We start from the raw sequence: 21131 nt of genomic DNA, 5'->3' as shown, positions 1-21131 counted from the left end.
TGCTCTTAAATAATGAAAGTGGCTCAACTGTGTTACAAAATACAAACATACTTTATTTTTTCTCTTCATCTCAAACAACAGGTTTTAAGTGCAAACTTGTAAATTGGACAGTTTAAACTTGAGCCGTAAACAAAACTGTCTCAAGTCTCAAAAGTGCAATTTTGAAATTAGAAAGGAATTGCAAGTGAAAGTGTACTTGAACTACAACATTCCATCCCTGCAAATTGCATTAAGGCATTGTTTATTAAAGTGATAAAATAATAATAATAAAAAAAAATAATAATAATAATCGATCTCATGCCCTATGAATCGATATTGCAAAATTTAAATGAAATCGATCCAAAATCGATTAAATCGATTTTTTTTACCCAGCCCTAGTAAGGTGTGAATTCAATTGACTTCCTCAACTGAAATAATCTACAATCATGTTGGATAGATCTTCTTTATGAGTACTTTAGTTGAATATATTCATCACAATTCACATGATCCCTTCTAAGGCTACAGAAGACAGTAATTACACAGAACTATCAGTACTTTACTCATCTTACAACAATTGACTTTGCAATGAGCAAAAATGTGCTTGCTGTAAAACGGCACCACAGAAATGGCTCAACTGCCGACCTCACTGCACAACTTCACAGAGCGACACTAGGTGGAACCAAAATGTTTCAAAATAAAAGCCTTTAAACCCGCCAGCGTCTGGCAACAATAAGGATGTGCCCCACAAGCGTCTAATCTCCTGGAGACAGAAGTACGATACTCTCTGAGATGTGACCCCAGGGTGGTCTCTTAGGGGTGGTTGTGGTGAGCTTCGCTTTGATTTCTGCTTTCTGGACAATTAACCCCATTGGGGCCAATCATTCCTCCATTCCAGTCATTACTTATCGCACTTGATCATCCATGGGAACAACGCAGTCTCTTTTATGTTTTGGTGTGGCAAGGCAACCCTGACGTTGTTTCAGGTAGTCTTTACATCCAATTCACAAAGTGCAGGCGGCATTAGATATAGAGACTCGAGAAACGGCAATGGTGGTAGCTTCTACGTGTCATGCTCGGTCAAGATCTGCAGACATGCAGTAAGTGAAATCTTTTGGGGGAGGAGAGTTGTGGCTTTCGAGATAAGAGGTGCTTTCTGGGTCAAGAGGAAAGGGATGACTCGCGAGCGGTCTTGCATGACTCATTGGTGGATTCAACTCCGGCTGTCTGTGTTCTGATGACTTATTGCGTTCAAGGGGTTATAGGCTTTGTAAAAACTTGGAGTTTAGCCTATATGCACCGTGCTCTCTTCATCGCCTGCTTCTAATCTCTTCCGTTTGATTGGTTTGGTTGAGGTTTAAAACCCCACACATCTCTATTTATTTTTTTTCAGGTGTGACACCTGTTGAGGAAAACCATTTGGGAGGCATTAACGCTGCTAGAAGCTCTCATTGACGTGGGGGTCCACAGAGCAGCTCATTTGTTATTATTGGCTTTCCCACCTTGGGCTGTGTGTGAAAATTCCAAGTCCAATAGTGTTAATGATGACCTATACAGTGAATGGATCTGGGAGATTCAGCAGGGGAATGGCTTCTGAATGCGCCCTCCAAGCTTTTAATTGGCTATATTTCTGAGAACCACCATGACACGCATGTTGCCGTTTATGACCCAGCCCAGCGGCACTTTCTGTTCAGATTGGCCATTGTGTTTAGCATTAAAATGTTCGCCATCGTTCTGGATTCTTGGTAGATCACATAAGCGAATAGGCCTCTTGGTAATTCTGCAGCTATCGACCTTTCTCAGATGTGGCCAATGCCAAGGGGCTTTCAGAAAGCGTAAGTGCCATCCAAGGTGGGTTAAAGTGCAAGTATCAAGGCTAAGGAGCTGCACGAGCTCAGTCAGCTAGTGAGGAAGGCTAGCTCTGTTGTTGGGTTAGAGATGGATGTCCTGGAGGCAGCTGTGAAGAAAAAGATGAGGGACAAAATGAAGCCAATTTACCATGACAATTAATTTGTAATTTCTCCATAGAGAAATTATTTAATGCTTTATACTTTGTAACTTGGAAACTTCAATGGTAACCCCCCTTGATCACTTGACACTTTTGAATGTATAAATACCTCGGAGGGTGCGGGTCTGTTTAGTCCGCAAAGGTGCGGCATGGGTCGCGTTTCCACAGCGAAAAGTGGCCGTGATCCGGACTGAGCCATATTGAGCCGTACTCATCTCACAGTACTCCTCCGTTTGGGTACTGAGACGCCTGAAAGGGTGCCGGCAAGTTTGAGCTACACACGCCGTCTGTTGATAGGTCGACAGAATCGCACTTCCGTGCGGCAGGGGAGTGATAACAAACAAACACATTTCCAACGAGGTGTTTCTGGACAACGGCGAAAGCTTCGTTTATTGATGAAAATGTTGCGCAAAAGTTGGACGTCCTTCGTTATGTTCTACATTCCTGCTGTCTGTTCATTGTGTCGCGTTCTTCTTTTACTTTGGATTTATTAGCAGGCTACACTGTGTCGGGCTGCTATGAGATCACGTTGCTAACGTAGCTGCCGCGGCTATCGCCATCCAGCTTAAACCCCGCCCTACGATAAGGGTACTGTCGGCAGTGGAAACACGAGCCGTAACTGAGCTGTGCTGAACCTACCTTCACCAAGCCGCACCGAACCGACCCACACGGTGGAAATGCGCCATTATACACGTTTCTTTGTTTGTCGTTTCCGTTTGTATTGTTTATTATTATATTTACCATTTGTCTTTTTTTGTAAACAGTTTCTTTGTTTTGGCCCCATTCTGTCTCCTATCCCTTTTTTGACCGCCTTATTTCCTGCTGCTGTAACACTTGATTCATAAAGTATTATCTTATCGTAGGTATTATTGGATTATAATGGACAGTACTCTTGTACATATACATGTATAACACTAACATATTGTAGACTGTCCGCTAGACTCCCTGAAAACAACTTCACTTTAATTAGCTCACCGTCATGTTCTTTAAAGCAAGGATAAGAAGGATGGAGATCAGATAAGTGCTGATTACACTGGTTATAGAATTGGCGATGTTTAAGTCACTGCTCTCTTTCAGCTGCTAACGATACGCTAATCTAGAGATCGGTAGTGATGGTTAACCACGATGGGGACATGTGAATGACTTTACGTTAGATACTTTTTAGCAGTCACCAATTTCTGAGAATATCCAGGCCTTATCACAATGTCTTCAAGAAGGGGATGGGACAGCAAGAAGGCACACCCCTGACCTAAGGTTGCCTGTTATTCTGCAGTAGAAGGCTGTCAATACAGGAACCACCAATCAATCCTGGCGTATATACATGTTTATCGTAGTAATTGCGTGTATAGAGTGTGTGTATATATATATGCATAGATGTATTTGTGTTCTAGGACCAACTTCACCGTTTACCTAGGTTGCAGAGGTCAAGATAATATTGATCCCTTCTGCTGTCTCTCATTTACATTTAGGGCATCTAGCAGACGCTTTTATCCAAAGCAACTAACTTAGAGTGAAGTAAGCAGGCGACAGCAAGCTCGTCGGGAGCAGTTAGGGTTAGGTGTCTTGCTCAGGGACACCTTGACACTCAGCGAAGAGGAGCCGGGGATCGAACTCGCAACCTTCCGGTTACAGACCGCTTTACCTCCTGAGCTAAGCCGACCGTTGGCACGTAGACCTGGGTTTAGATTGACATGCCTTTTGAGTCCTAATTGGCCACCACTGTGACCCAGGATGACCAGTCAAGAAATCGTTTAGTCGGGCTGAAGATACATCCGGCCAATCAGGCTTCATTGATGCCTTGCTGTGTCTCTGGCATGATAAGCTGACGTATATACTAGAGCATATATTCTCTGTCGAGCTGATGCATGTAGAAACTTGCAGCCCTTTATTTCTTCAATTTTCTCTAGTCATCTCAACTGGTAGAGCAGGAATGCTAGCCAGCGTTATGGGTTTGAATCCCACTCGGGCCAGCTATGCTAACAATGTAACCACTCTCTGTGTTGCAAGGCGCTTGGTGCAAAGGAGTACCCCACATGTCATATCTGCTGTTGGACCACCCTCCTCCACTCATTTCTATGGTGCTCCATTTCTACTGGGTCAGCGAGCTCTTCACATGGCAGGGGATGTGACCAGTGACCGACGTTTAATTCACCTAACCCCATACTGTTTGAGCAGATTCTGAAGCTTGGTCAAAAAGGCTTGTGTTATGTGAAATATCACATCATCTCCGCCAGTCTGTTTATTTTTTTCCAGCTCCGCCATCTCATCTTTAAATCCATCCCTTATTCAGTCCAACGGGATGGTTTTATCGGATAAGCCCTTTCTCATTGTTATTTGACTTGGCTGTTGGCTGTTGAAAATCCCTTCCTTTCTCTTTCGTTTGCTGAAGTGCAAAGGCACACCTTGAAGCCTGTGTGAAATATGAATGGCGTTATTTTCCTTTTTGACTTATTTATTAGCAAGCATAACAAACAAAAAAAGTAAAAAATGGCATTCAAATCACCGCAATTGAATTGTATTTATATATCATTTAATTGTACAATTTACATGGATCTATTTATGTTTTTCATAAATACATCAATTATGCCAACCATTTTTTTTTTCTATTATTATTTGATAGAATCAACACTTAATAGCTTGTATTACTATGTTATTATGACCCATTTCCTTTTCACAATCACGGCTCCCTTGTAAATCAACAAGGTATTTCCTCCACTGCTTTCCACATGAATAAGGGCTGATTGCTGATTGAGCCGTTGACCAAATATGTAACTAACCATAGTTAACGTTGAAAGCCGTTATTTCGTCCCACACATTTTATTGTATTATGTGCGACATGAGAACGTTCTTGTGGATTTATGGTTGCTCTTCAGACAAAATGTGCTTCTTAATATACAAAGTTGGTGATTAAGGCGATGCCTTTTTGAATTGAGTAACATTATACTCTACCCTGATATGTCTGTGCATCGTAGTCTTGAACACTCTTACTGGCTGTGTGATTCATTTGAATTTGTCAAAGACTACACGGCAACAGGTGGGAGTAAATAGGGCCTATGGGTGTCTTCTGACCCATTTTCTTCCATTTTCTAAGATTTCCCATTATTTCATCATTCCCTTATTTGCAGAGTTACATGTAAATGCGCTTCAGTGGCGGGCCTCCTGTGACTGTCAATACAACCACTGCTATCATTATCCCTGTCAGAATCAGCCATAAGTGTTGAGTCAATTTGATACCATTGCTTTATTTTATTTTGTATCTTATTTCACGTTAAAAGCAGATGAGATGAATCACAGAAACTGTTACCGAAATTGATTTTCACCTAAACCATTGTCTTGGTAACTCATGATGGGGGGAGACCTGCTCACCCCACCCCCAGTCCATCCCTACCACTCACACTCACCCCGAGACAGAGAAGAAATGACACAGCTTTAACATACTGAATTTCGGGTGACATCTGCCTTGGGCTGAAGGAGCTATTCTATAACATGACTCACTCTGCCTGTTCTAAACGGGAGAAGGAGCTGCATAGATCTTCATTGTGTGTCTTTTTGGACTGTGACCTATGGGTTAATCAGGCAGCGAAGCATTTGTTCCTGCTGACCAAATATTTGAAAGGTTCGAGCCATTCATCTGGGCACAGGATGCTGTCCAGTCCAGTCCAGTCCTGTGCTGCTGCTGCTGCTCAGTCTGGCTGTTCCCTCCTCGTCTCCTCCTCTCAACATTCACCCACACCAACGTGGTCTGGCCTAAAATGTGTGTCGTGTTATTCTCCTCGAGCATCGCACGGCGTACAAAACCGTTAGGGGCCACAAAACAAATATCTACATAACACCTTTTTCTTTTCTTTTTTTCCTTTTTATTCGCAAAAGTACAGGTTTGCAAACAGTAGGGCACGGCGACCTGAGAATGTCTGCACTTACGTAACAGCCCCGGGTTGGAAAAATACCAAGGCTATAAATTGCTGTGTGAGTTGACTATGTGTTATTATAGCTCACTTATGCGTTGGCTTTAAGTGACTTAAGTGTCCTTTTCTTTAATTCAGCTGAGGATTCTGGGAAATCATACCCAACGACAAACACTGCACAGGGGATCCTAGTTAATTGTGGGACCCAATCATGTCAGAGAGAGAGAGTGAGATAGACGGAGCGGGGTGTTTGGGGGGGGGGGAGGAGAGGGAGAGAGCGGGGGATGGATGGATAGAGACGTTATCCAAAGAGAAAGAGAGGAAGAGGGACGGAGATTAAGCCATCGTACTCTATGAGGCTTTTGATTTTGAGAGAGAGAGAGAGAGAGAGAGAGAGAGAGAGAGAGAGAGAGAAATACATCTTGACTCACTGGGACACCAGAAATAATTAAAAACCCAGGCAATGTCAAGCTACAAGTGAGCCAGATAACAGGGGCAGAAGTCCTCACTCCCCGGGGGATCTTACGGGACGGAGACGGATCTGCGACGGGGTTTGAAAATAAAGCGGGCCGAGTCAAGGTTCTCCGTTAGCGCTGGTGGTCTGACACTGGCTAATGTTTCATACAGCGGCCGCCGCACGAAAGCACTGGCGCCGCTGTCCCGACGGGTCGATTCACCGCTCCGAACCTTCTGCAAGTAGAACATGCTTGAAGGGCCGTAGTCGGTGGTAGACCATCGGAGGCGGCTGCAGAGGCTTTAGAGTAAAGCCCGGGGGCGGATCAGAATATAGGCCGCCTGCACTCACACCTCCGGCCTGGAGTGCGTGTGCACCGCATGGTTTCATGCTATGACTCAAGAATTATTTTGCCGGCCATGGAAACGGTTTGAGATCAAATGATCAGATTCACTCTGAGGTCGCCTGCCGCCCGCCTCTTATTTTGTTACTGTTTGACTTTGCGGTTCCACATGGTTCATTAGCGCCGGTGCTCTGTTGTTCCTCCATCCCCTGCACTCGTCTCTGTGTCTCCTCGCCGTGCTCCTTGTGTCTCAATTTTCTTATTATGTCATTATTCTATTGTTGCTGCGGTTGTTATTAGTGTGCTGTTCAACCTTGAGCTATGACTCAAAGCCTCAGTTCCTCATAACCACCGCAGTCACTGGCTGATTCCGGGTACCGAGCCCTGGACGATCACGTCGCAATAAATAACACAGTCCAGTCAGTGGGTCAAAGCATGTACTTCGTTACCACGTGTTGTTTCTGCCCCAGGCGACTAACCAGTGAACGCATTAATGGCACTATCAAGAAATTAATTAGTTGAATCATCAGGATGCATTGTTGTCCTTATTTGGTGTATGACGTTCATCGGTTGGAGATGAAAACATGTTGTTTTTTTCAAGTGAACATGGAGTCAGTTCATGGAGTGTGTGTTTCTGAGAATCAATGGGATGTAATTATATGGCTATGTAGGATTCGCTTTTACCCAAAGCAAGTTCAATGAAAACGGTACACAGCCGACCATCCTCCTTTCTCCCGCCTCTTCCAGCAGAAGGTTCCCCGTCAGCATGACCCAGCCGATGCAGAACCTGCACCTGACCCAGAGCAGGAAGGTTCCGGGGGGCCCGGCGTCCCCCAGCGCCGCCAAGCGCCTCTACAGGAACCTTTCGGAGAAGCTGAGGGGCAGCACGTCCTCCTTCGAGGACACATACTTCTTCGGCAAGTCGGACCGCCTGCGCAAAGCATCGGTGAGTGAGTGGAATGGGACTGTAGATCCATTAAAGGTCATTTTTTAAAGCTGGGGTTGTTCATTTTTTTTTTTCTATTTCTGGAAATTCTCTTCTCCCGACAACGTTTAATAAATCCAATGCTCTGATAAATAATGTCTAAAATCCGGTATCTTTGGCTATCACAGGCCTATCATAACGCCTGTGAGGCCCGTCCAATCTTCACATTTGGACAGAATGAAAGGATTGAATGGTAAACCTGTCTATCTACCTACCTACCCTGCTAACTGCACACACTCACGCCCATGCACTTACTGCGCATGACCAGTGTCTTCCACAAGGCTAGGCAGGCGTACTGCTGCATATTGGACACAACTGACCATGGCTGGTAGCATACCCTAGCTTTTTTTTCTTTCTTTTCTTTATATCAAAGCCGCAATCATCAATCTATACCTCACCCAACTTACTTTTGATGAAATTATATTTTGATTCTCAAGTCTCATGGTGCTCAGGCCTAGAACAATGGCCCATAGTCAAAGAAATGCATGAGAACCTTGAGACTCAATCAAAATATAATGTAATCAAAACAAAGTGGAGCGAGCTAAAACTGCTGTCTGCAGCTTTGATCATTGGTATATACATCTATGTATTTTACCTATATTCCCTCTTTAATATGCTGTAATTAAGGAAAGTGGAAAAAAGCCAAAGCTGTTTTACTTTCATTTGTTAAGTCCACGTGAACCGGCAGTTTCAGCTCGAATTCGAACGCAATGCGATTCTTACAAACGCGTTTTAGAAACCAGAGTTCTACGAAGGAGAGGGGAGGTGTTATCCCCATGGTTACCACCCACGGTAGCTTTGTGACTCTTTTAAAATGAGCACATGTCCTTGAGTAATACCGCAGCGTTATACTATACGCATCCCAGAAGCTCTTGGACGCAGCAGCCATCCACCGGTCCCGACATGCAGCACCTCACACACACACACACACACACACACACACACACACACACACACACACACACACACGGCGTTGGTTTACCCTCTCGGTTTGGACAGTTATACCTCACTCAAAGAATGGGACTTGAGCTCGGAGAAGAGACCGTCAAAAACACACCATTTTACTCCTGTTTCCTCTAAACAGCAGAATTATTTTGCCACCGGTGATGGAATGGAATTTATTACTTGATTTGAGATCAGAAAATAAAAATTCTGGGTTCTCTGGCACTATAACAAGGCGTGTGCCTCTGAATTCTTTTGGCAGCTGTTTACCTCTTTACAAGTGTAAACAAGGTCTGAAGGACATGGCTCAGGTAAATAAAGCACAGAAAACACACTGAATTATGTTGTGCTGCTACCCTAACCACTCTTTTTACTGTAACTTGGTCCTTCGGCCCCAATACAAAAAAGCCTCTCCTTCGTGACAGTGGTTGAAAATATATATTTTGAAAACATAGCATTCATTGCCCTTGTTGTGTATGGCTTCAACGCTAATGCTACACGCCTTGTCTCAGTGGGTGTGTTTTATCGAAACCCTGTGGCACCGATCACGGTGCCACAGGGTTGGTAAGCGTAGTCCCACAACCCACAGTATCTTACCCCACGCCAGGGGACTCTTAAAATATCCTATCTAATCACGTCTTCCATGTGATGGCTTAAAATGGTCTAATGAAGCTTCTTTGTGTTTTTGTGTGTGGTTGTGTGCGCTTTGTGTGAGTGTGTGTAATGGAGTCTTCATTGGACGTTACAAGCACAGACGGATCGCTGTGATCTCCCTGCTCGTGTCTTCAGTAGGGAAATCCATTAACATGTGGTTTGAAGGTCCACTAATGCTGTTAGTGGTGACATTTTAGCCAACATTCTTCCTTCCCGCTGATTAGCACTGTTTTATTAAATCTCCCTCTCTCTCCAAGATTGTTACATCAGCACATGTCCATGTGATATACCACCGACTTTCCCTTTTTTTTTTATGGCTTTTCTGTTGTTTTATGTTATTTTACAACCAACCATTCTGGTTGTACAATAGTTGTATTCTACCCCAAAAAATAAATTGGGCTGCGCCTGCGAGTGTGCGTATGTGAGTGTGTGTGTGTGCGTTTTTGTTTATTGGAGTGTTTTGTGTGTGTGTCATCATCATTTCATCATTCTCTCCTCCTCTCTTTATGATTTTTTCTACCTCGTACGGAGCTGCCTTGTACGTCCGTCTCTCTTTCATGTCTATGATGGCTGTTTTCCAAAGGCCACACGGCTGGCAGTCTAGCCAACAAACACACACGCACACACACACACACACACGCACACACACACACACACACACACACACACACACACACACACACACACACACACACACACACACACACACACACACACACACACACACACACACACACACACACACATACACATACACACACACACGGCAGATACCCAGACACGCATGCACGTATACAGGTGCACGCACAAACACACACACACGCTTGTGCACGCAGACACGCATGCACTTATGCAGGTGCACGCGAAAAACACATGCACACACACTCACACGCAGATACACATGTATGCACAAAGCTGCATTCAGTCACAGACACTCACACACACATACCAACCCACACACATATTCACGCACTAACACACACACATTTGCAGACACAGCACTTGGGTTCACGGCTAGTTATACCATCGGAGCCTATCCTATTGTGGATATGGGCAATGGGCTTCATCTTCCCCATCCAAATTGTTTCCAGTATTGATTCGTGAACCCACAAAGAGATGCGCTTCGCTGTTCAATCCTCTGTATTGTAATGAAAGACCCAAGCACTTGTGCACATGGTACAATGGAGACATGTTTAATTTGTTTTATTTAGTCCTTTTGTTAACCAAGCAAACACCCCTCGGCACTTTTATCAAAACAAATATGTGTTTATTTATTTCTCTTGTATGGCTAAGTGAGCTGTTTTCTACTTTTTTGATGTTGCAATAATGAAGCTTTTTTCGTCCTTGCTTTTGCCGAAACAACAATCTAAACACCTTCAAAAACAAAGCGTAAACATGCAACCTGAACTGCAGAACATTTAACTGTATCGAATGTGTAATATTGTTGGGAAAAAATACTTTTTGATGTTCATCTTTTTTTCATGTATTATGTTATATCTATCATCTTAGTGTATTATATCGATTATAGATATCCTATTATCATCATCAGTAATTTGGACTTTTTAAATTCAGTGTGCTGACAGAAAACTGATTTCAGTCAAGCGGACGCGTGGACAGACACGAGCAGACCTTAATATAGACCCTTTCAAGTGTTCTCTGTGGAGACCTTTGCATGGTGAGGCTATGGCTGAGACTCGTCTGGGCTCCTGCTGTGTGTGGAGCCGGGTGGCATCGCTCCAGCGGTACATACGGTTACTGCAACACGGAGCTGGAGCCACCCTGAGAGGAACGTGTTAAAGCCAACACAATAGCTTTGTTTTTGGTCACACATATCCTTCTGTCCTTTTTCTGTTCCTTGTATCTTCGGTATTGTTCACATGGGAATATAAATAGAAGGGCTGCGAGTCAGAATATAACCTACCTCACTCCTTAGACTTTGAAGCTGATTGATTGTGAGCACTATTAGATGGTTTATAGGTGGCTTTGTTGTGGTTGATTTCTCTATGATTCCGATTTTGGTTCAGTTTGAGCATTGTGACTTACAAAGCAACGTACAAGTTAGAACGAGTTAGAAAGATAAAAGCAAAGTATAAAAATAAATTGATTGAAAAAAGATGGAATACCCCACAACCTCCAACACCACTGGAGTGTAGAGCAACTAAAGGAATGAGAATCGTTATTTTTTGTGGTACTAGTGAAAAGTATTTTCAAAATTACATATATAAATATATATATTTGTGTTTGTTCTTCATTTAATGCTTTAAAGTGTAAGTGAATCCAACTGTTTTACGACTCACTGCAACTCTGTGAAGCTTTTATTTTTTGCTAGTACCGTCGTTCGTTATAATGAGCAATGTTGTTGCGTGGCTATCGACGTCAACCACTGCCAAGGCGGAGCTCCACACCTCGGTGTCGTGACACAGGGACGCACAGAGTCGTTACAACTAGAGAAGAATAGAATAGTTAACGTAGTTAGTTTAGTTTGTTAGTTAGTTTGAAAAGTGGAACGCTGACAGAATAGTTGGCAGCGACTGGCAAAGACATGGGATTTTACTCTTTTTTTCTTTTATCGCGGTCCTTTTGGATCACATAACACATGTTATGATAGTCCCTAAAAATATACAATTTAGATCATTTTTTAAAAATAAAAGCAAAAAATAAAATAAATAGATAAAAACAGAACTTCCACGACCACTGGAGTGTAGTGCAACTAAATGTATTACAATAGTTTTGCCCTAAAAATATATTAAAAAGTACATAAGACATGACGATGCCTCTTCTTCTCACCCTCCCAGACTATGCAGGGCAGCGACTGCATCCTGGAGGCGGTGGAGCAGCAGGACCTGGACACTGTGCAGATCCTGCTGTACCAGTACACGGCCGATGAGCTGGACCTCAACACCCCCAACAGCCAGGGCCTGACCTCCCTGGACATCGCCATCATGACCAACAACACCCCCATCGCCAAGCTCCTGCTGAAGGCCGGCGGCAAGGAGAGCCCCCACTGTGAGTACCACGGTGTGCTTGTGGAGTGTTGTTGGCTTTAGACAAATCATGTTGCTGGAGGAGGCGCTTTATACGCCTGGGGCGGCAATGTAGCCCAGGAGGTAGAGTGGGTTGGCTGGTAACCACACGGTTGCTGGTTCGATCCCCGGCTCCTAATAGCTGAGTGTCGAGGTGTCCCTGAACATGGCTGACGCCGCTGTCGGTGTGGGAATTTTGTGCATGAATGGGTGAATGTCAGGCAATGTTGTAAAGCGTTTTGTGTGGCCTCTGGTTACAAAAAAGCGATGTATAAATGCAGTACATTTACCATTACGGCACTATCATGTGGCCTTAACCCAGTGAGAAGATGCTTTTTCAAATCAACACTGGGTAGAAAATACCTGAATCTCTCCTTGTTATTCTCCATCTTGGTGCTGGGCTAAAGGATCTATTCCAATTAAAAGCCTTTCCACTGTCCTTGTGTGTGTGTGTGTGTGTGTGTGTGTGTGTGTGTGTGTGTGTGTGTGTGTGTGTGTGTGTGTGTGTGTGTGTGTGTGTGTGTGTGTGTGTGTTTGACCTTCATCCAGTAGTCTACATACAACTAGCTCTCCGGTGAGGCACAAAATTGGTTGCTTTATATGATCACAAAATTAATTAATTGTCAGTTGAATTTGTTCTTACCTAGCTTTTTAAATTAACTCAACACAAGTTTGGTGGCTGACTGCTAAGTACTTCCACAGAGGAAGTGATCCGTTTTTCCACTTCAACAGTCATCAGACAGGTCAGCTATATTGCTATTTAGTAGTTTAGTCAACGCTTGTATCCAAAGGGACTTACAAGTGAGGCTGTGAACAATAAAAGAGTCAATATTGGAGCGTTTGCTGGTTCAACATCATCTGTTTGCTTCAGATGATTTATGTCTGCTGCTGTGGTTAGAAAGAAAGCCAATGAAAATCTCTGCTGATCCCCCCCCAACAACTCCCCCGTCCCTGGAAATGTAAATGGTATTTAACAAGGTGCGGTTAAAAATACCCAAAACAGCCGACGCTGCCACTTTGGACCAATGAAAGGAAGAGTCGGAGACGCTAATGTGTTCTGCTGTCGTTGGAGGCTAAGTTGTGTTTGTGTGGAGTGTGGTCACGGCACTGAAACAAAGACCGGTTTCGTATGTCGACTCAAGCCGCTGCCAACATGTCAGTTATCCTGAACAGATGAAAAGAGCGGAGGCGTCAGCAGAAGATGTAATGCAATAGAGTCTCAAACACTTACGTGTTTTATAGCGCAGACGATGCCTCAAACTAAACAGAGACCCAAAAATGTGTGATGCAGGCACCCAAAATCCAGTCTGAATACACAAGATTTGTTCCGAACGTTACGTTAAAAACCAACTACTTTGGACAAGAGGATTACTCTCAGCGGCACCCTGGCAGCTACACAGAATGGTGTGAGTCAGTGTGTCTGGGACCCGGCCAGTGTTGAGTGAGCAAGGCCCAAACTATGGATCTAACAGCCCCTTTCCCGGTGCTGTTTTGTCTGTCGTCGTTGCAGTCAAGCCCTGGCTTGCCTCTAACCTAGACGGGCATGATCCCACTCTCACTCCTACCCTCACCCCACTGACAGCCCACCCAACTCCTCCACCGCCATTCCTCCAGCGCCACCATCAGTCCTGCTGTTGCTCCTCTCCCCAGCCCCCGGTTAGAGTTCCCAGACAGGTGACTCATTACTCTACTGCATAGCACTAGGCTGGGGGTGGGTGCTGGTGGAGAAAACACCACCTTTCCCCATCCGTGTCTTGATTAGTTTGTCTGTGTGTTTGTGTGTGTGTGTGTGTGTGTGTGTGTGTGTGTGTGTGTGTGGTTGGTAGGTGGGTGGGCAGGCTGGAGGTTTTCGCAAGCGTAGGTGTGTGTGTGTGTGTAACTACAAATGTACACACACACACACACACACACACACACACACACACACACACACACACAGACACTCTTACTCTCTCTCTCGCTCTCACTCTCTCGCTCTCGCTCACTCGCTCGACCCACACTGCCCCTATCCCCCACGTCTGCATGCACGCTCACACACGCATGGCGGGTGTGTGTGTGTCGTCCCCCCCCCCCACACACACACACACACACGGCGCGTCTGTCCCCGGGGCCGGTCTGAGGTGAAACAGTGGCCACTTTACAGCGGGGCCCCCGGGGGCCCCTGCAGCGGGTCCCCACAGTGCAGCCTTAACAAGGTTTGTCGTTTAATGGTTTAACTTTTCCAATGATGCATGTAACGCCGGGGCAATTACAGCTAAGTGATTTATTGTGGCGCGGGGGCTGCAGCGGGAGCTCTCCAAACAGCGGCCGGGGCTGCCGGGCGGCCCTACAATCCCATCCCTGTAAACAAACACAGAGTCAACAGCGGCGCGCTGCCCCCTCCTGGGGCCCGCCCCGCTCTGTTTATGTCATACCTCAAGTGCCAAGTAAATCAGCCAGCCAGCCTCCTGACAACCCTGCTGCGTCCCGCCGTGGCTGCGTAGGTGCGTGTGCGTGTGTCTGTGTGTGTGTGTGTGTGTGTGTGTGTGTGTGTGTGTGTGTGTGTGTGTGTGTGTGTGTCGTTCTGTGTCTCTGTTTCTGTCTGTCTGTGTGTGTTGGTTGTGTGTGTGTGTGTGTGTGTGTCCCTTCGTGCGGGTGTGTGTGTGTCGTCTGTGTTTGTCCTGTGTGTGTGTGTGTGTGTGTGTGTGCTTGTGTCACCATGTGTCGATTTTAGCATTTGAGGATCTGCATTTCTATCGGTGCGTGTGTGTGTGTGTGTGTGTGTGTGTGTGTCAGTCATCAGTCATGTAACTTCACATATGCTTGCGCTTTTATAACATGTTTTTTTTATAATGCCTTGCCAAGGTCCCCTATGAATGCATGCATTCCCATGTGTAAGTGTGTGTGTGTGTGCGTGTGCGTGTGCGTGCGCAACTAACATCCAGCGCCGGTGGGCGAGCGCACGCGTGCGTGCGTCAATTTATGAGGCCTCTCTGGGTCCCAGGGGGTCTGCTATTTCGAGTCCCCCCCCCCCCCCCCTCCCCCCGCCACTGCCAGGCAGACAATGGTGGGGCTGTGTGAGGCAGCTCTTCCACAGACAGAGTAGCCTGTTAATTTATAGCCCTTTCAATTAGCCAGCTCAGCCTGCTGGCCCTGGGCTGACAGACCCAAAGAGGGCAGGAAATTGCACCTCCAGGCTGCTAATAGGGCCGCTCCCTTGTCCGGCTCCTCTGGCCAGACGTCGGGGTTGTGGCTGGGTTCTGGGTCTGGAGTCTGAAGGGACTACAGACGGTCTCAACGACACGTACGAGTTCAAGGTGTGATATACCTACGCATGGTACTGACTCATAAAAGTATGTATACGCATAGATTCAAACACAATATTGCACACACACGCACACACACACACACACACACACACACACAGACAAAGATGCTACACACTCCACACACATACGCCACACACACCACACACACAAACAGACACACAGCACACACTGCCCACAGACAGACACCACACAGACAAACACACACACACACACGCCCACAAACGCACAACACACACGCACCACACACACACACAAACATACAAAAACACCACACACAACCCACAGACAGACACCACAGAGACACACACCACACACACACTCACGCTACACACACCACACACACACAAACATACACAAACACCACACACACCCCACAGACAGACACCACACATACACACAGAAACAGACACACACACACACACACACACACACACCCCACACATTGACACCACACACCGTGCCTCATGGGGGGTTTACTGCCTGAGGGCTGGGCTGTGAAAGAGGGGCTTCTTCTTCGCTGGTGTTTGTTTATGTTGCTGTCATGGCCCATGACTAAGGCCGGTGGAGCGAGGCAGAGTTGTAGAAGGTGAGAGAGAGAGAGAGAGTAATACAGTAGTGTTCTGGGCAGGCTGGCAGCAGGCTGTGGGTTTTACCATGACACACTGACCTGTCAGACAGACGGACACACACGTCGAGACGCACTCACGGCATGGGGTGTGAGGCCTTGTTCCATTTAATACCGTCACAGTATACACATTCACGTCATCCGACCTCTCTTCTTTCTTTGAGATCTTATTTTGCCTCTCTTCTCCCCTGTTCTCTCTCCCATCGCCTCTTCTCGTCCTCCTCCCTCCTTTCCTCTCCTCTTTTTGCCTACCCTCTTCTCTCTTCACCTCCTCTATCTCCCCCCCCCCTCCTGTTCTCCTCTTTTCTCTTCTCGTCTCTAACCTTGTCTCCTCTCTCTTCTCCTCTCCTCCCGCCTCGTATCCCCTCTTCTCTCTTCTCCTCTTCTCCCCTCCTCTCTCCTCCCATCTCTCCCCCTGTCTCCGGTCCTCCCCCGCTTTGCCGCTACCCCACAACACGTGTGTGGTTTGTTTCTTTCCACTCCACCATCAACTTCAGCCACCCATCAACAGTAATGGCGTCGTCAACGGTTACCGAGGCATGTATTCATCAAGAGCAACAGTGCTAGAATGTCCAATGTTCCGTCGCCCATGGTTACGTGTGTTCCCTCCGACAACAGCAGACCTTCAGTGTGCCTTCCTTGACGGTGGCCACGTCACATAAAAGCCCCTCTTTCTCTCTGTCTCTATATGTCTCTCTCTCTGTCTGTATCTACCTCTCTCTCTGTATCTGTCTCTCTCTCTATGACTCTCTCTCTGTATCTGTCACTCTGTATGTCTCTCTCTCTCTCTCTCTCTCTCTCTCTCTCTGTATCTGTCTCTCTCTCTATGACTCTCTCTCTCTCTGTATCTGTCACTCTCTGTATGTCTCTCTCTCTCTCTCTCTCTCTCTCTCTCTCTCTCTGTATATCTGTCTCTCTCTATGACTCTCTCTCTGTATCTGTCTCTCTCAATGGTTCTCTCTCTGTGTATCTGTCTCTCTCTCTATGGTTCTCTCTCTGTATCTGTCTCTCTCTCTTTGACTCTCTCTCTCTGTATCTGTCTCTCCCTATGACTCTCTCTCTGTATCTGTCTCTCTGTATCTGTCTCTCTCTATGGTTCTCTCTCTCTGTATCTGTCTCTCTCTCTATGGTTCTCTCTCTCTGTATCTGTCTCTCTCTCTATGACTCTCTCTCTCTGTATCTGTCTCTCTCTCTATGGTTCTCTATCTCTGTATCTGTCTCTCTGTCTATGACTCTCTCTCTCTGTATCTGTCTCTCTCTCTATGACTCTCTCTCTCTGTATCTGTCTCTCTCTCTATGACTTTCTCTCTCTGTATCTGTCTCTCTCTCTATGGTTCTCTCTCTCTGTATCTGTCTCTCTCTCTATGGTTCTCTCTCTCTGTATCTGTCTCTCTCTCTATGACTCTCTCTCTCTCTGTATCTGTCTCTCTCTGTAGGCTTTCCTCTCTCCATCTATGTATCCATCGCTCTTTCTCACATGGTCAAGATTGAAAAGGCTGTATTTCCATGAAAGATTTATATCTACCTTTTGGAAAACATTAATTTACATAGCGAAATTTATAATTACATTTAATGAATTCATATTAATACTACTACTACTACTACTACTACTTATTTTACTCCTACTTCTAAAAATAGTACAAATATTAGAAAAAAAATACAATCTCTCTGTCTCTGCCTTCGTTTTATTCTCTTTCTCTATTAATGTGATTAAATGTGATTGAATTAGTTGGTGTCGTCCTTTCTCTCGCTCTCTCTCTCTTTCCTTCTCTCTCTCGCCTCAGCTAATTATACAGCATGTTCTTGACTCCCCTGCACGCCTCGATTCCTTCCGTGGTAGCTTTCCCCTCGACGAGGAAAGCTACTGTAACCAGGGCCCCACTGTAACCAGGGAGCCCTGGGTATGATCTAGCCAATCAATCTATTCCCCCCCCCCCCCATCCCCCCCCCCTCCCGTGATGAATCCTGCCAGCTAATTGGGTGTTCCAATTCTGGAGACTGCACGACACACATGTGCAAGCACACACAAGCATAAACACACACACACACAAACACTCACGCACGCATGCACAGACGGACGGACGCATGACCAATAGGTGTCCGTGCTGGCCCAAACGAGATGATCCTATCAATCTGCCCTTTCACGCATCACTCCTCCTTACCGCCGTGAGGGAATAGCAGGCATAGCATACTGTCGCTAATGGCACTGTCCCATCTATAGAAGGTTGCTGTGTGGAGATGCCCTGGCCAAGACCCAGGAGAGGAGCTAAGCTGTTGGTTTACCGTTGGAAGCGTTTTCCAATATGCAGTGGAAATAATGCACCACACTGCTGTTCCAGTTGGGAGTTTAAGTGAATGCATTAAAAAGCCTTTGTTTTGTGTGTGTGTGTGTGTATGTTTGTGTGTCTGGACCATTAAAATATCTAAGCTGCATTCTTCCACATACATTTTTGATTATGAATGAATATTTACCAGCAGGCCCTTTTATACAAAGCACATTGAATTGAACATTGAATTAAGATGCATTCAATTTTGCCCAAGGGATAAAATCACATTTTGCACCCCCAATATATTTTCTCACTGCAATATTATACACAGTATACCGGTACTATTGTAATAAATATATATATATATATTTTTTTCTGTTACTCCATCTGTCATGCAAAGGGGTGATCTCTTAATCAACGTCAAACAACATGCAAAGAAACTGTTCAAACAATTCACATAAAGAATCTTCATCTTCAACATAGAAGAAAACCGGTTGAACCCCCTAATCTCCAGACTCTGACCTCCCCCCTCCCCCCTCCCCTCTCCTCTGTCTGACCGCTGGACCCCGACCTCCCCCCTCACCCCTCCCCTCTCCTCTGTCTGACCACTGGACTCTGACCTCCCCCCTCCCCCCTCCCCTCTCCTCTGTCTGACCGCTGGACTCTGACCTCCCCCCTCCCCCCTCCCCTCTCCTCTGTCTGACCACTGGACTCTGACCTCCCCCCTCCCCTCTCCTCTGTCTGACCACTGGACTCTGACCTCCCCCCTCCCCCCTCCCCTCTCCTCTGTCTGACCACTGGACTCTGACCTCTCCCCTCCCCTCTCCTGTGTCAGACCGCTCAACCCTGACCTCCCCCCTCCCCTCTTCTCTGTCTGACCGCTGGACTCTGACCTCCCCTCTCCTCTGTCTGACCACTGGACTCTGACCTCCCCCCTCACCTCTCCCCTCTCCTCTGTCTGACCACTGAACTCTGACCTCCCCCCTCCCCTCCCCTCTCCTCTGTCTGACCACTGGATTCTGATCTCCCCTCCCCCCTCCCCCCTCCCCCCTCCCCTCCCCTCTTCTCTGTCTGACCGCTCAACCCTGACCTCCCCCCTCCCCTCAACTCTGTCTGACCACTGGACTCTGACCTCCCCCCTCCCCTCCCCTCTCCTCTGTCTGACCACTGGATTCTGACCTCCCCTCCCCCTCCCCCCTCCCCTCTCCTCTGTCTGTCCACTGGACCCTGACCTCCCCCCTCCCCTCTCCCCTCTCCTCTGTCTGACCACTGAACTCTGACCTCCCCCCTCCCCTCCCCTCTCCTCTGTCTGACCACTGGATTCTGATCTCCCCTCTCCCCTCCCCCCTCCCCCCTCCCCTCCCCTCTCCTCTGTCTGACCGCTGGACCCTGACCTCCCCCTCCCCTCTCCTCTGTCTGACCACTGGACCCTGACCTCCCCCCTCCCCTCAACTCTGTCTGACCACTGGACTCTGACCTCCCCCCTCCCCTCTCCTCTGTCTGACCGCTGGACTCTGACCTCCCCCCTCCCCTCTCCCCTGGCTGACCGCTGGACCCTAACTTCCCCTCTCTCCTATCTCGGCAGTTGTGAGCGTGGAGAGCCGCGAGGCCCACCTGAGCTCCCTGGTGGTGGAGGCGGAGAGGAGGGCAGACGAGCTGGCCATGCAGGCCCAGAAGGAGGGCCTGTCCCTGGACGCCTGCCACAAGGACAAGCAGCTCCGCGCCTGGGAGTGGAGGAGCAAGCTGTACAAGCGCATGCGCACAGGCTTCCAGCACGCACGTGAGTCAGAGAGTGAGTGAGTGAGTGAGTGAGTGAAATGTTAAGGCAACCTTACACATAACTAACTGAAATTAATAAAAAGACTTACAACTTGGAGAGAAACAATGAAATCATGAGAAACATGATGTCTTTCCTAAAAAACTCTTATTTCAGGGTCTGAGTTTTCTATGAAATGGCCTGCTCAGCATCTTTAGCAGTAAACAACGAAAGCTCATCTTGATTCAAGGCTCGAATTTGACAGTCAAAATGAAGTGTTCTGGAAGTTCATTGTCTTGCACTTTGGTTATTTTTCCGTGCATGTCTATACTGAAGATAGAGATCGAGCGAATTGGGTCAGATTTCTGTTCTCTCCGTCAAAGAGCGAAAAGACCGCATAGCATTGAGAGTGAATGGGTTCTAACGCAGACCCTGGTGATTCAACCTTCAAGACCTTTTGGATGACAACGTTCAACAGATAGCTGAACACGGGTTACTCGGCCCTGTAAAAAAATAAATACATTGACATACAGGCATGCACATTATCAACCACACCATTCTCAGACGAACACACACACGCACGCACGCACGCACGCACGCACGCACGTACACACGCACGCACGCACGCACACACACACAATGACACACACGCACACACAAACGGACACACAAACAACCAAACCATTGCGCCACATGAAGTGCTTGAAATTGCAGCAATTTTGGTAAATGGATTGTCAGGATGATTTTGGCTAGTCCTCTTGACGTGAGGTGAGCGTTATTGGGGAACCGCCCCAGTGATTCTTCCCTCTCAGTGACTTCTTATAATGGACCTTTGTGTGAGTGTGTGTGTGTGTGTGTGTGTGTGTCTGTGTGCTCGTCTGTGCT

At 46.6% G+C, this 21131-nt stretch overlaps 1 protein-coding gene across 1 annotated transcript in view; it reads left to right on the top strand.

Annotated features, from left to right (window-relative positions):
- The window catches only part of ankfn1a (ankyrin repeat and fibronectin type III domain containing 1a), a 101507-nt gene that overhangs the window by 44253 nt on the left and 36123 nt on the right, over positions 1-21131 (top strand). Inside the window, exons 9-11 of the mRNA XM_079756823.1 lie at positions 7434-7632; positions 12063-12273; positions 20076-20270. Coding sequence (XP_079612949.1) covers positions 7434-7632; positions 12063-12273; positions 20076-20270 — 605 coding nt within the window. The remainder of the gene's footprint in view (positions 1-7433; positions 7633-12062; positions 12274-20075; positions 20271-21131) is intronic.

Source organism: Pollachius pollachius, assembly GCF_949987615.1.
Source record: "Pollachius pollachius genome assembly, chromosome: 19".
NCBI classification, from domain to species: Eukaryota; Metazoa; Chordata; class Actinopteri; order Gadiformes; family Gadidae; genus Pollachius; species Pollachius pollachius.
This window is presented reverse-complemented; position numbering and strand designations above follow the sequence as displayed.